The following is a 15,114-nucleotide window of genomic DNA, read 5'->3' as shown; positions in this document are numbered from 1 at the left end:
TGTGTGAAGAGGGTTAGGGCTGTTCTAATGACATTTTGTCCGTCATCCATCTTTCATTATTTTACTTGTCCAACAGCTTGACTCAAACTCAGAACTTCAAGCTATAATTTCTATCTTGCATTATGTGACTCATACACAGCAAACAGGCAGAACTCGTACTATTTGTATGTTGTACACAACTCATACAGACATTAAGTTCGGTAAATACACACATTTATTCACTCATGAATTGCATACTCAAAACCAAAAATAGATCAGGCCTTCAGACAAGTGCATTGAAAGATATCTTTTTAATGTGAAGGTTGTATGTGTGTGTCCTTCCTCATCAAAGTTCATCTCGGTTGTTGACGGCCGAGGTCGCGGCCACATCCTCGCCATCCAAGGTTCCAGGGGTGACGGGAGCCTGGCTGTCCTGCTCGCTTCTCCGCTGGGCGTTCTGGCGGTCCCAGTCGGTGGCCACCGCCTCGTCGTCCCAGATGGTGGAGGTCTCCGTGTCGCTGAAGTAGCCAGGTTCCCCGGTGTAGTGTGTAGGGAAGAGCAGCAGAGGCTCCACTGAGAACACCTGCAGGTCCCTCCTCTCAAACTGAGCCAAGTACTCCTCACTGAGGAAACACAGCATTTACAACCGTTTACAAACGTTTACAACAAAAACATGGATGCAACAAAGGGCAAAAAGAATTGCTGGGGTTCATTCATATTGACTGTCTATGGGCAGAAACTTACTTGGGGTGCTTGTTGAACATGATGGGCAGGAACTCATCCACAGGCAGCATCTTGCCAAGGGGCCGGGTCTCCAGGAGTCTCTTAGCACCCTTCAGTGACAGGGTGTAGCCCAGTGTCCAGTAGGAGTAATCAGGGTGCACCAGGTTAGTGACCCCCTCCACCCAGCGCTCAGGCTGCTTCACCTGCAGCCGCTTACGGCCCACATAGCTGCCAGACCGGCCCAATGAGAGAAAGAGCATATGGATGGCTTTGAAATGTGTAAACCATAGCTGTACAAAGTAATGTCAGAAGGTACGAGTGACCCTCACATCAGATCCCAATCCAGCGACGCATGCTCCACATTCTCCATGATGCCCAACAGCTGGCTCCGGAATCTGGGCTCGAACCTTACATCATCCTCCAGAACCAGCACACGCTGCAGTCCCTGCTCCACCACCTAGATATATACATCGGGTAACATTGAAACTAAAGATTACTGTCTTATTCACCTGATTATATTTTTCTCAACATTAATTAATTTAATAATATGAAATATTAACAATGTCAACTTTGATCGATGTAAACAAGAATGTACAGTATTTAACTCAATATAACTAGACTACAAAAAAGAAACTAACACAGAACAGCTCTGTGAGGAATGCAATTGTATTTGATTGTAATTAGTTTAAATGGATGTTGGGTTATGTAGCTGTAGGCTGTGGATAGGGTTTTCAGATGTGTAAAACCAATGTTCACCTGTGTCCAAATGTTGTAGTGGCTGAGGAAGCAGCCGATCTCCCCCCTTGTCAGCACGCGCCCCGAATAGGGATCTTTATACCCTGGCAACATGTCTATACCCATCGCTTGCAGCTGAGAGGAGTTTAGGGCTCTGAGAGACAGTGAGAGCGAGAGAGGATAAACAGAAACAATTCAACAAAAACAAATGCAAGCATACAGACTTTTAAAGAAGCCTCGGGCCACTCAGTTTCAACCACTGTGAAGATGGTCTAATGAGTGTAATGTTTCCTCCCTGGATAGGCTTAGACTGTGGTGCGTTTGATATTGTGTGTTATTGGTGGCTGTGGTGTCGTACTTGCCATCCACCGCCTCTGTAAGTGTGGCATCAATGCCTAACACAGCGAGGGTGCTCAGCATTCGCTCACGCCTATCCAAACGACGTTTCAGATTTATCAGGAAGATCTGTAAGGCAGTAGAACAGTTTGCCTAGATGTGTTTTTTCGTTTTTAATTAGTTGGAATGAATGACTATCAATAGATATAGTTTACCTGGTCAAATCCCAGTTTTCCCAGATTTTTAGGCTTGTAGTGGACATACTGAGAAGGCTCTAGGGTGTAGTCAACTGGTGGAATGCAAGGAAATTCTGTGCTTATATGAATCCTGATTATACTGCGATTAATAAATATCATAAAAGATATTTGATAGGACATTTCCCATGCATGGTTTCAAAGGGAAGTCATAGTTGAATGTGAAAACTATGTTTTCATTTCATTCATAGTTGAATGCAGAGATGGAAAGAGATATACAGGTAGAGAGACAGAGAGACAGAACTATAACGGAAGAGTGAGAATTCTGACAGGACTGTGAAAGTGAGAGGAACCAAACAGAGCCAGTCCTGTATAAGGGCTGAATAAAGAGAGAGAAATATAGCAGCTGACAGAAGAGGAGGGCAAATGAACAAATAATGAATGAAACCGACTCAGAGCTTCAGTCAGGGTGTGGGTGAAACTCTCCACCTCCTCCTCCAGACTCTGGTGTTGCTTGAGGGGCAGTGGCAGGTAGCCATAGTGCTCTCTGTTGCATAAGTACATCTGCACATCTGTGGATCACAGCAAGGGGAAAGTAATTGTGTGTACATGTCTGTGGCGTGACCAGGTTAGTCTATGCGTAATGCAGTTGGCAATGTACAGTATGGATGCCCATGTGCTGACCAGCCTGACGCGCAGAAAATGCAAAGGCCATGATGTCATCAAGGGGGTAGGTGTAGAGGGGGTGGGGAGGGTGGAAGGCCAGGGAGCGGCTGGCGCTGCGTCGCAGGTCCAGCAGGTATGTGGAGTGCACCATGGGAACAGGGAAGCAGCCCTGGCGTTTCCACTTGCGGATAGGGATGTACTCTGGAGTCCGCTTGTAGTAACCCTGACAGGACAGATAAAATGTATGGAAAGAGGACAGTAAAAGAGCGAGAACTGCAAAGAAAAGAGTTGTGCATTATTCTTATACATGAGAAATAATTATGAGATTCAAAACTTTATCGATCAAAATCATTGGATGATCGTGAAAAAACATTCGACCAACAACGACGGGCAACAGGCAGGTAAATACCTGGGGAGTCATTCCACACCAGAAGTTGGAGTAGAGAACTCTGGACTCCAACATGGGGGCCACCAAAGTCAGGTTTTCTGCTATCATATCACTCAGCACCCACTTGTTTGTCAGCAAGTTATCACTGTCCACAAACTGGGTAATGAAGAAAGAATTTTCATCAGTCCCAAAATTGATTTGTGATTCTTGGTTAAAGTCCCCCCATGACTCCTGATGACATTTAAAGGGACGTTTCTGTGTGAGACTGTAATAGCAATCTCACCAGTATATAATCAGCCCATTGTCCCCTGGCTGATCTGAGTGCAGCCTGCTTCAGCTTCATCACGTGGGTTAACCGGGATATCGGCCAGTGCTTTGGCCCCAACTCATCATCATAGAAGCTGTGGGATAAAGACAGGAGGGACAATTGTGTACAGTTAGACAATAATTTAATAAAGTTGATCCATACAATGTCTTTAATAGTATGCGCTTACCTCGGTTTCTCCATTGGTCTCCACTCCACAGAATGGTACTGGCTCTGGACCTCCTTCAGCCACTCCTGGAGCATGGCAGTGGTGTTGTCCACACTGTGGTCTGCTGCAGCCCTGGAGTATCAGAAGGTTCCACAGCATCAACACCTTTAACGTTTCATACTTGACTGTTCATCTTATTGGTTTTGCAAGAATGACAGCCTACGGGTATATCAGCACAGAGTTCCTTATTCGGACTCCTTGCTGCAGTTATTCACATTGATATGATACTCCACATCATGTCTCTCCCTCTATGCTCAAATGTCCTTGTTTACTTTTCTCAGTAGGTTGAAATCAGGACACTTTCTGAAAAGGACTGCATGGCTCATAACATTTGTTGCATACACAAAGCATTTACTTTGTCCTTTCATCAAAACCGACAATTATAATTACAACCACAGTCAATGACATAGATATTTGTTTAACAAAAGGCACATATAAAGTTTAAAAGGCACATTAATCAAGCGTCATTTGATTGAATTACGTCCATTACTGGAGTAGTTTACATATTGGGTTTCAGGCCCACCCATACACATATTAGCAGGCCTATGTGAAATTAGATAAATTGAGCTTTGAGGGAAAACAGATTTTTTTTCCCTTCTGTTTCTGTTCTTTTTTCTTTTTTACCAGATTGCGATACGATCCTTAGGATAATCCAACCTGTCAATGCAGCCCAAGAAATAGGGAAGGCTGTGTTCTGCATTTCGTGCAAGAACTGTTATTAATACTTTAGGCTTCTGCAAGGTAGACTCGGAGTGGGCAGGTTTCTGTGGATCAATAATCAAGTCCTCTGAGCAGGTGAAAGGGAATCTCCAAGTTAGAGTCGACAAAAAAAGTCCGATACACAAAAATCCTAAATGCATTATTCCCCGTACTTCACCTATCTCTCTCAGCCCGACTGCTGCAGTTGTGTGAGAGTGAATGTCTTGGAATGAATGAGAGGTCAAAATGCAGGTGTGAGGTGCGGCACCAAGCCCATAGCTTGTTGTTGGCTAACAGACCGTACTCCAATTATTAATGTAGGTTAGGCATAAATAATACGATAATTGTATAGTTCGTCAGATTATACAATGTTTAATCATGCAAAGAAAAATACAATGAGCATTTATGCCATCTGAATAATATGATCTAAATAATAAAAACAAACGTCAACTCAAAACGACATTCCTGGTCTAAAATATTTCTTTAACAATTTACATTCGATAATTCTTATAAAGGATAAAACATTGTCATAAGTAATTTCCTCCACACACCAACCCTAATTCACAGAGGCAATTCCTGGAACTTAAATCGTTTTACAGTGTCCACACGGATTTTAGATGTTTGAGCACCTCAGCTGGCCAATAAGAGCAGCACTTACACTCATGCAGGTAGCAGCATGTCTCTGTTCGAAAGTTTAACGTGTTCTGGATATATTTCTGATCAGTTGTAGTCGTTCCAATGTCAAAGGGGACAAATGAGTCAGAGGAAAGTTACGTTGAGAAACCAATTCCTTCCAACTGGTTTCTACAGCACCCAATGGCGAGTATTAAAATATAATGACTGTCAACATTAGCAAGCAAGCTAGGTAGTACACGACTGTGCTGATAATTCAGAAGCTGTGTGTTGTTTGTCATCAGTATCAGCATTTGACGAAATTGGAGATTGGGGACTCAGCTCAAGTGTATGCAGCCTTTCTAGTTTACCTGGATCTGACTGAAGGTGAGTGCCCAAGAACAGAATCTTGCATTAACAATCAAACGTAATTTTGTACTCGTTTATCTACCAGACTACCAATGTATCAATGCACTCTGTAATAATCTCTGTCCAACAGTGCGTCAGTGGAAGGAGGTGTCAGGCGTTGAATGTTCTGAGTTGCAGTTGGTATTGCTGGAGGGGAGGGAGAAGGAGGGGGCACCAATACAGAGCGTGCTCCCTCTACCTGCACACAGGATTCTGAGCCACAGAAGGTGAAATAAAAATGATTGGTAGTTTCTCTTTCAGGTTGTCTTCATCCAGTGTTGGTTTCATCCAGTATACTTAACATCTTAAAGGTATTTCATAATCGTTAATGTTTCTCTGCAATGAGTCGGTATACAAAAGGCCCTGCCCCTTCCAGCTCTCTTTTGCTACCTGCGACCTCACATCTTCTCACTGTGTTCTCTATCTCCAGTGTGCGGACAGTGTTGGGCCGGGGCAGCCCTATGCTGCTGTGTGTGGTGGCATCTGACTCCAGCCTGGTTTACCAGAGGATGAGTGACGGCCTGCTGACCCCAGATCCTCCCGTGGGCATCCAGGATCTGGGCCGCCGGCAGCACCGCAAAAGGCGTCAGGAGCCATGGATGGGGAAACGGTAGAGGGGAACATTCTGAGAAACCCAGGACGCGTATGTACAACCATCAACCTCCCACCTGGTAAATGAACAGATGTGGTGTTTCAGAGGGGTGATCAGGGGACATTATGTGAGGTTCTGTTGGTTTGGTGTAGGACTCTGTTGGTTTGGGGTAGGACTCTGTTGGTTTGGTGTAGGACTCTGTTGGTTTGGGGTAGGACTCTGTTGGTTTGGGGTAGGACTCTGTTGGTTTGGTGTAGGACTCTGTTGGTTTGGGGTAGGTGTGAAAAACAGAAATTCATGAATAATCGGAAGAAGTTTACCCGTTATTTACCGATATTAATATGGACTTGCAGACATTGAGTATTGTCATTTTACAGAGTGGATGCTGCTTCCTCTATTTTGTATTCCTGACCTTATTTGATTGAGTGGTGTGTTTTTGTGGAGTACAGCATAAAATGTGTTAAATTACTTTTGAGATTACTGCTGTACATGTTCTGCTTGAAATTTAAGATGAGTATTCCACCATTTCACACAAAAACACTGAAATACTCGTTTTTATTTATTAGAAAAACAAAAGTTGAACATTAAAATAAAACACAATGACAACACGTGAGACCCATACTATGAACACTTTACAGTGTATTCTGTGTAGAACTGCTGTAAAAACATATGGAGAACAAGAAGTATTCTTACTTTCAGATGAGTCTGTATATGTATGATGATGGATGTCTAATGAAGAGGAAAACTTGGCTACAAAAGACCATGACTAAACACCTCAACCCTGAGTAATAACATTAAACAAGAATACTCTACATGGTGAAGGAAGACACAAAGACACGCTGTATGAAGATACTTGAAGAAACATGTTAATACTGGAAAAAAGAAAAGTGTCTTGGAATGCAGGATGTTGTCCCCTTATATTAGTAGGGAACACGTTAAGAAGTCAGACATTGAAAACTTAGCAGACAGCAGTTTCCCACCTGTAGTGACACTTTACAAAAAATAAACTGATGAGAGAAGTTGCTTTTTTCCTGTACTAGTCCATCTGTGATGGTCTGACACTGGGTAGAGTCTGTATCATTCCAAACAGCATCACTTTAACCTCCAATACTCTGGTCAACATACAAACACAGGGTGACTATTCCTTTAAACCAGTAGAACTGGCAACATTGGTCTCAGTCAACAGATCGTGTCATAATGAATGTTATGTTCCCATTGTCATAGTCCCTTTTAAGGAGCGCACACGATTAGAGTAGTAACTACTACAAGGGTAAACATGTCAGACTCTCACGCAGAGTGCGACTGGTGATAATACAACATTATTTGACAGTCTGAAGTCATTGGGAAGGAAACATCGTTCCTTAGGGCTCATCAGTACTGGGCAGTGTGGCAGGTTGGTTTGTAGGCAAAGGGCAGAAAAAAGGTGCTTTAGGTCAGGTTAATATGTTCATCTCCAGCCTCCCAACATCCCATACATGGGCTGTTCCAATAGGAACAATGTCACTGGGAGAAAGGTTGTGTGGTGAAGTCTGTCCATGACACTGAACATCCCTTGTCTTCTCTCTGGGAAGGGGGAGCTATGTCATATCCTCCTCTTCTGAGCAGTAGTCCCGACCCTGTAAGTAAGGAAGTAAACTTTACATATAAAGCACCTCTCAAAACAAAATGTACAAGGTGTCTTGTCTTTGTTCAGTATCTAACATTCTTACTCCTGATCCCCATTTTGGAGAGGGAAGAGAATGTGGAATATCTGAATGTTAATATGAGACTCAGAGATTCATGTGATCTGTGTTCGACTGGTATGCCTGAGAAGACCTCACCTTTTCTATTTTCTCATCTAACATCCTAAAAAACTCTTGTTGGCTCTCTGAGGAATGGATACTGTAAAAAGATTGTGATAAAAAAAGTTAGTCATGTGTAGAACAAGTTATTGGTATGCCAAATCAGTTTAAATATGATTATAAATACTGATGATGTCAACAATATGCTAGTCAATATGGCACTGACAATGAGAATGCATATTAGCAGACAGCAACAGCAGAAATAGCACAACTACCGACTGAGTCACACTCACTGTATCTTTCCGTTGCCGTTTGATCCTGTGTTGTCTGTATATTGGCCTCTACTGAGCAGGGCACTCTTCTCCTGAAACACGGGACAGAAGATGAGCTTGAACATGACGAAGCAGTATGACTGACTCACAAACCCGAAACCACATTAGACATGTTATCACATTTTATTCATTTAGCAGATGCTTTTACCTAAAGCGACGTTTAATTAGTTCACATAAATGGGGCTCGGCCTCTATTCCTGGGGTGGGTTGTCTTTCCCCACATCAAAAGCGAACACATTGAGAATCAGAAGCAGAAATCCGTCTTACTGTGCTGTCCTGGTGGCAGTTGTTCCCGCCTCCCTCCTCTCCGCTGATGTACTTCACCTTCTCCACTCCTTTCATCTTGTACTCATCTGTAGGAGAGTGAAGGATGAGGGTGAGACGCACAGCTTTACCACAAACACTTCTCTCTATTAATGGACCAGTCCAACAGTGAGGGTGGGGGGTGCTTGGGGGTGGCACAGTTAGAGACGTTCTGTAATCAACAGAATCCAGGTCAACAGTTCTCTCAGTTCAACACTTGATACAATAAATATGTGCTTGAATTCTCACAGTTCAAAGAAAATCCTCTTTTCACAGTAGTTGGCAAGCAGACACGACCTGTCACATCCTCTCTCTCATTATGCATTTTCTCACATAGACACAAACACGCCTCAAATGATGGTTGAAAGGAAATTGCGAACCACAGGTGAGAGACATGACTGCACAGATGGCCCGATACAGTGACTGGTGATGGTATCACAATTATGACCAAACTATTATTTTTAACAGAACAAGAATTAAGTACCTCCTTCTGATTTTGCAGGTCTACAATAAACAATGCATCAACTATAGGCCTTCTGGTATGTAACCAAAAATTATCAGAAGAATGAGGTATATACTGCAGCATTGGCTGAAAGTGCCAGTAAATAGATGATGGTACTTCCCATGTGTGATACTGACCAGAGAGAAGGTCCCCGTTACTGTAGGCTTTACTCCGGCCCTCTTCTCCACTGGGCACCGCCGACACCTGTTTGGCTGAGGTGCAGCCCATCTCCTTATCAACTCTCCTCAACCACGCGCATCACAGGCTGACCTGGAGGATGTAGAGAGAAGCATTGATAAAGAAGATGTGGTGAGGTAAAGCAAGCAAGTAAAGTTGGTAAAGTAGTGAAAATCTGTGTGATTTGGGGACATGGTTAAAATACGTCTCCCAGAGAGGTAACAAGTCGTATGACGAAGGGATAGTCGGTGAGTTTTTGAATTTGGCTTCGAACGGCCTGCAATTTACCAATGCACGGCCTGGTAACCCAATCACAACACACGATAATGCCAGCTGCATCTCACACAATAGGCTATTCAATAGCACTGGCGATGCCCACGGTGCCAAAGCGCCGGTTAATCTCTTTTGAGCCGGTTAGGTTATTGGGCCGCGACCAGGGAATGTGGAAATTTTGTGTCACTGTATTTCCGATAGAACAAATTATGCTTCGTACATACTACGTCTACAAGTTTTCCTTTGTATGTAGGCCTACTAATGACTGAAATGCACACGCTGTGGCTATTATTTCAGACCTTAAAATAGAACACGAAGTGTTCACATTTCCATAATTTTGTAAACGCTACTCTGACCTGATTATGGCCAGTCCTTCTGTCTCTGGGACTGAGCGCAGTGATCACAACGCACAGCTGAGTCCAGCTGCGGTGTCAGCTGATCAACTGGATGTCATGTCTCAGCATCCCCTAATAAATGTGTATCTGTTGCAGAGTTGTAGCCAACATACGATACTAAAACTAAATCGACGAATTCAAGATTACACGCCGAGTTCTTCCCTTACGAAGCAAACATAGCCAATCTGCATTTAGCCTAGCCGTCATCCGTTTCCATTGCATCACCTACTTATTCATCACAAATCAGAGACCAAATAAAAATATACATAAAAAGGATCGGAATGTATTTGCTCACAAATAGCCTTCATAACAACAACAAAAGAGGAGCAAAGAGAGCAGCGATTCTATTCTACAAAGAGCCGGCGGTGTATCCACCGAGGTACAAACGAACAAACACAGTGCCTAATATAATTTTTCAAAATTACCATTTAGTACAGGACCTGCCCATGGTTTCGCAGGCTTACAGTGGATTTTGTTGTTTGAAGATTTTTTCCAGGTTCAAATGAGACAGACGGTCGCCCACATCGGGGGCTGCATCTGCATTTCATATAGAGAGAACAGGCATTAGCAATCGAGATGTGCTATCCGTCTGGCACCCAGTCTGGTCCGGTTGGATGAATTTGAAAGTAGTCTATGCAGGCAGATCCCAGAAAATAAACAAGATCGAGAATAAGGGTCTTTTCCTACAATCGTTGCTCATCATTAAAAAAAACAACATACAAAAATACTGATACACATTCAACATTTTGTTTGTATTATTGTTTATATTTTGTTTATAACCTTTGATACAATATTTTTTGGGGGGGAATGTTATCCGCTAGAGTTGGCTTTCCACAAAGTTTCACTGAATAAGGGGATTGTAGTCGGACAGTAATATACGGCGCAACAAGGATTTCCGGCCAGCTCACCTGCATCATCAAGTTTGAGAGGTTGCTCAAGATTGGAGTTTGCAACGTAGCTGGATAATTAGTGTTGACACAAACTGCAGTCTTTGAAGAAATACAAGCTACATAGTCATACCAAAATGGTTTTACTGACAATGATTGCTCGTGTGGCGGACGGACTACTGCTTGCCGCGTCGATGCAAGAGGACGAACAGGTTTGAATAAAAAAACTAGCTAGCTACTTTACCAGTGTTAACTAGCTACTAGCTAGTAGTATCACAGATATACCAACAATAGTTGCTTACTTGTTTTACATTGTTTGCGGACAATCTAGGTCATTTACTTACTGAACAAAACGGTGTCTAATTCAGACATTTTTTGTTAAGATTGTATATTCATTATAGTAAATCACAAAATGTTCAAGAATGTTAGGCCACTGAACCTTGATTTCTCGTCAGTCAGGAAGAGACATGCAGCAGTACCAGAACCAGGCAAAGCAGCTGTTTCGCAAACTCAACGCTCAAAGTCCCAACCGCTGTACCCTGGAGGCTGGGGCTGTGACTTTTCAGCAAGTTACTCCATTCAATACCCTACAATGAACCCCCATTCATAGATACAAATGAATTGCCAAATATAGCAACACGTTTAAAAAAAAAATATATATCCAGTGTCAATTCACCCACCTCTCATCTTAGTGGTGTATAAAGACAGATTGGCTGGAGATGTAGATCTTCCCATATGCCCTATAGAGTATCCACATGTTCAAGTTTCACAAAAAAAGTGTGAAATGGCATTAGTGTCACTCCTAACGTGTATTTGTGTCCTCAGCTATGTGATAGAACATGGTGTGTGCTACCTGGCGTTGTGTGAAGCTGTGTTTCCCAAGAGGATGGTTTTTGGATATCTGGAAGAACTTCAAGCAGAGTTCCACGATCAGTATGGAAAAAAGGTCCCCACGGTTTCTCGGCCATACTCTTTCATTGAGTTTGGTGAGCGTCCTTTCTCTTAACAGCTCAGTCTTTAGATCATAATTAAAGAATCAAACTGTATTTAGACACTCCCCTGTTCTAAGTTCTCATATCCTTAAGAAAACCCTAGACTATTTGGATGCAAACCATCTCATATCCTGTCTTTAGACACATATATCCAGAAGACCAAGAAGTCGTACATTGACAGCAGGTCCAGGAGGAACCTGGGCGGCATCAGACACAGAGCTGCAGGACGTGCAGAGGATCATGGTTGCGAACATTGAAGAGGTTCTACAGCGAGGAGAAGCCTTGTCAGGTAACTCAATGTTCAGGCATACAAGCATCCCCAAGGACCCAACAAACTAATAAAACCATCCTCGTTTGAGAGATTTATTGCAAGATTGATTGCTTCTCAATCGATTACTGCATTTAGGCACTACCGATCAGTGTCGCGTTCTAAAATTATAATTTTGTCAATTCAGCTCTCGACTCTAAAGCCAGCAACCTGTCCAGCCTCTCAAAGAAATACCGCAGTGATGCCAAATACCTCAACACCCGTTCCACCTATGCCAAGATAGCAGCAGTGGGAGTCTTTTTTGTCACACTTGTTGTCTACATCCGTTTCTGGTGGCTTTGATGGACTGAGAGAAGGGACATTCTAACCAACTGGTTTGATTTGTTAACAGTAAAACACAAGTTCCTAAGTGGATGTCTGGGAGAAGGTGTGGCAATGTATGTTGGGATAGAAGGGACATATTTCTTTTGTTTTTAACTGTCATGTCTTGTCTCTGGAGCCTGTTAAATAAAGCGTGTTTACTGAATAAGCCAGGCTTATGTTAGTTACTTTCCCTGACAAGCCTGGTTTAGTCGGTAAACTCATTTTATGGAACAGGCCCCTGGTCTTGTGTATATGAATTCAAATACTGCCTTATGGTTTAGGTCAGCCTATCTAAATCCAGGTCCTTGGGACCCCTTGCTCTGCATGTTTTATGCGTTTCTCTCCTCCAACACACCTGATTGAAATGAATGAGTTGTTACCAGGCTTCTGCTGTGCTTGGTAATGACCCAATTTGAATCAGATGTGTTGCAATAGGGGAAACATCTCAAAAAGGCAGGGCAGGGGGTCCCAGAGGAGCTGGATTGAGAGGCTGCTTTAAATGACTGAAGGGAGGTGGGATCTGGGTACGCAGTGTTTGGATGTTTCCCATTTGCTGGAGCATAAAAGGGATACATGACTAAGCATTATCTATGTTTACATGATAGGATGGAAATTCCTTTCAAAGCTATGCTGTGAAAGTTAATTCATATATGCAATGGTCTTATGTATGAACCAATTTCTTATACCAAAAAGTTTATTGTTTACAAAATTTACATAAAATGTAACTGTTGACAATTAAATTATGTATTCAACCACTTCATTCTTTTCCAGATTTGTACCATATATACATAACTGTATGCAATCTGAATATTTCTGTGATCTTCATTCCTAAACCCACTCTCAAATATCCAAAGCTGTTCATACTTGAACTTAGAAGCCTTTTCACATTCCTCCACTCTTCATTATGATGAATGAGCCGCTAGTTAGCAGGTCTACACCACAAGATCAAAGTCATCCCTCTGAAAAACAATGTCATACGTGAGAGCAGCCCAAAACTGGGTTTCAACATTTACCTTTGTAAATGTTAGTCAATAATTATGCAATATGCTAATGTTTTCTTGCTTACAAGGAATCTGCTAGGATATATAAGCATTGGTATTTATGTCAAATTAACATGTGAGCTACTTAACACAATACAAAATCTTCACTTGAGTAAGAATAACTCTATAGTATAAATAGAAAAAAGTGAAGGAAAAATTGCCTCCTCTGACCTCTTCGTTGTAGTTCATGACATGCTGTTTGATCTTGGAAGAGTCAACCCAAGTAACAAAGTCTTCCATATTTCTGAAAGTAAAGACACAATAGTTTATGTATTAAAACTGCAAAAATAGAAATACAGCAGGTCAAATCAAATGTATTTGTAAAGCCCTTTTTACACGCAAGCATGTCACAGAGGGCTTCACATACACCCATAGAACTGCCCCTCAACCAACCTAAACCCTCAAGCAGTTTAAGCGGTCAGACCACTCACCTTGTGACAAGGAAGGCTGAGTCTGTGACAATTTCTGGTCCTACTCGCACATCTGAGAAACACAGTCAAGAACACAACAACCCACAAACTTGCGACACCAGACAACTTCCCTTGTCAAGTGTACTTGAGGGTTACAACCCTCATCATTGTCAATCTGCCAATAAAGGATACGTCCCTGCTCAATAAATGTAATGGCGGTCTTCAGGTTCTGGGCCATACGTAGGCTTACCATTATGGTGGGCAGCCGCCTCCTTGAAACCATGAACATGGAAGGGTCAATTGGAGAGGAAAGAGCAAAGATTGTACGAGCAATGTCAATGCCTCCAACTATAATACTGTAGAGAGATGGTTACAGGCTTGACCACCTTTGACCAAATCATTTTCATGAACTGAAACCATTTGTGACTTATGTATGTAAATGTGATCATAAAGTATGTCAGCACTGCGGGCTTCACAGAGGTGTTATTAAGCGTGGTAATGACATATTGTTTCTCCCGGACTTTTAGGACTGTATTTCCCTAACTTTGAAACAACACGGACTGATTTACCTGCAGAACGAAGAAGCTGTAACCTTCTCTGTGAGAGCCAAGTTCTGTTTGGTTGGGATCAGGCCGGTGCCATATCTTAGAACAGAGATTAATTTAAATAATTATTATTGGTTGGTTGTCAACACCGCCATTCTTGGCAAGAGAACATCTTTTTATCCTTCCCCATTGTGAGACTCACAATTTCTCCAGCAGTAAAGATGTACTATGGGCTCTGAATCCATCCTTCTCATCTATATCACGGATCTTCTGGGCAAGCTCTCTGATATTACGACTCAACTTGTTGTACCTAAGGGAGAGAAATTAATTAAATGACTTCCAAGTACTGGATAGAGACATGTATTGCTCTCAATGTGTCACGACATCAATACGTCATCAATATCCAGCTTCATAAACATTCCCCTTGAGGTTTTACCGATATGTGATTACACTGAAAACGAATAGATCACGCTAGAGAAAACCAGCCAGCTAACGTTTCTCACTGTTACTGAGACCAAGGACCATGCACAAATGGCAGCTTAAACACAATCGATTGTAACAAAATGAAAAATATATCGCCAAACGACTACAAGTTTGCTAGCTAAACGTCAACTTACGAGCTAGCTATACAGTAAAAATGTGGAAAAAGTCCGCATGCTCACTTTGTGTAATCTTCTCTCTTCTCGATATGATACTTTCGCAACACTTTCACCTCGTGTAGGTTGTTGTCTACTTCCCAGTTGATGAAATCGACTTTCTTCAAAAGCTTCTGCTCATGATATTTCAATTTACGAACCATTTCCCTAATATAGAAAGATTCAGCTAATACAAACTAGAAACCAAGATACACTGTACAGGAAGCACGTGTAAAAAAACTGCAGATCTCGTCTTAAGATATATCGCCGCCTATGTCTGTGCTGCAGTATTGTCACTGGTGCCATGAATTGCACCAGGAAATGTACATGGCAAAAACCTCGAGCC

General features: G+C 42.3%; 5 protein-coding genes across 7 annotated transcripts; 2 read left to right on the top strand and 3 right to left on the bottom strand.

The window, feature by feature from the left end:
• Positions 1-225: 225 nt before the first annotated feature.
• colgalt2a (collagen beta(1-O)galactosyltransferase 2a) lies at positions 226-4,917 on the bottom strand. The gene is made up of 13 exons (XM_084707558.1): positions 4,912-4,917; positions 4,179-4,318; positions 3,516-3,626; positions 3,305-3,422; positions 3,043-3,177; positions 2,652-2,856; positions 2,420-2,539; positions 1,989-2,062; positions 1,796-1,902; positions 1,459-1,591; positions 1,032-1,159; positions 724-930; positions 226-602 (listed from the first exon to the last, which is right to left on the bottom strand). The coding sequence occupies exons 1-13, from the start codon at positions 4,915-4,917 to the stop codon at positions 326-328; spliced, it is 1,761 nt and encodes a 586-aa protein (XP_084563684.1). The 3' UTR covers positions 226-325.
• tsen15 (TSEN15 tRNA splicing endonuclease subunit) lies at positions 4,888-6,884 on the top strand. 3 transcript variants are annotated; one of them, XR_014767117.1, is made up of 5 exons: positions 4,888-5,072; positions 5,171-5,252; positions 5,365-5,500; positions 5,704-5,944; positions 6,565-6,884. XR_014767117.1 is itself a non-coding variant. In XM_084707003.1 (5 exons), the coding sequence occupies exons 1-4, from the start codon at positions 4,992-4,994 to the stop codon at positions 5,885-5,887; spliced, it is 483 nt and encodes a 160-aa protein (XP_084563129.1). In that variant the 5' UTR covers positions 4,888-4,991; the 3' UTR covers positions 5,888-5,916; positions 6,565-6,884. The 3 variants fall into 3 exon arrangements, 2 of the variants coding, with proteins under 2 accessions (XP_084563129.1, XP_084563128.1); XM_084707003.1 differs by having other exon boundaries at positions 5,704-5,916; XM_084707002.1 differs by having other exon boundaries at positions 5,704-6,884.
• Positions 6,412-10,948, bottom strand: LOC146270992 (uncharacterized protein C1orf21 homolog). The gene is made up of 7 exons (XM_084707004.1): positions 10,537-10,948; positions 10,054-10,165; positions 8,921-9,053; positions 8,246-8,331; positions 7,940-8,010; positions 7,686-7,746; positions 6,412-7,481 (listed from the first exon to the last, which is right to left on the bottom strand). The coding sequence occupies exons 3-7, from the start codon at positions 9,009-9,011 to the stop codon at positions 7,443-7,445; spliced, it is 348 nt and encodes a 115-aa protein (XP_084563130.1). The 5' UTR covers positions 9,012-9,053; positions 10,054-10,165; positions 10,537-10,948; the 3' UTR covers positions 6,412-7,442.
• Positions 10,506-12,898, top strand: sec22ba (SEC22 homolog B, vesicle trafficking protein a). The gene is given in 6 exon segments (XM_084707000.1): positions 10,506-10,727; positions 10,971-11,080; positions 11,341-11,501; positions 11,649-11,716; positions 11,718-11,796; positions 11,963-12,898. Coding segments are annotated over 6 exon segments (648 nt in total). The 5' UTR covers positions 10,506-10,652; the 3' UTR covers positions 12,118-12,898.
• On the bottom strand, positions 12,815-15,012 carry imp3 (IMP U3 small nucleolar ribonucleoprotein 3). The gene is made up of 7 exons (XM_084707001.1): positions 14,796-15,012; positions 14,336-14,443; positions 14,158-14,232; positions 13,781-13,860; positions 13,610-13,661; positions 13,350-13,422; positions 12,815-13,097 (listed from the first exon to the last, which is right to left on the bottom strand). The coding sequence occupies exons 1-7, from the start codon at positions 14,930-14,932 to the stop codon at positions 13,071-13,073; spliced, it is 552 nt and encodes a 183-aa protein (XP_084563127.1). The 5' UTR covers positions 14,933-15,012; the 3' UTR covers positions 12,815-13,070.
• Positions 15,013-15,114: the final 102 nt, after the last annotated feature.

This window comes from Hypomesus nipponensis, chromosome 10 (assembly GCF_054491055.1).
Source record: "Hypomesus nipponensis isolate SF chromosome 10, ASM5449105v1, whole genome shotgun sequence".
In the NCBI taxonomy this organism is placed as follows: domain Eukaryota; kingdom Metazoa; phylum Chordata; class Actinopteri; order Osmeriformes; family Osmeridae; genus Hypomesus; species Hypomesus nipponensis.
This window is presented reverse-complemented; position numbering and strand designations above follow the sequence as displayed.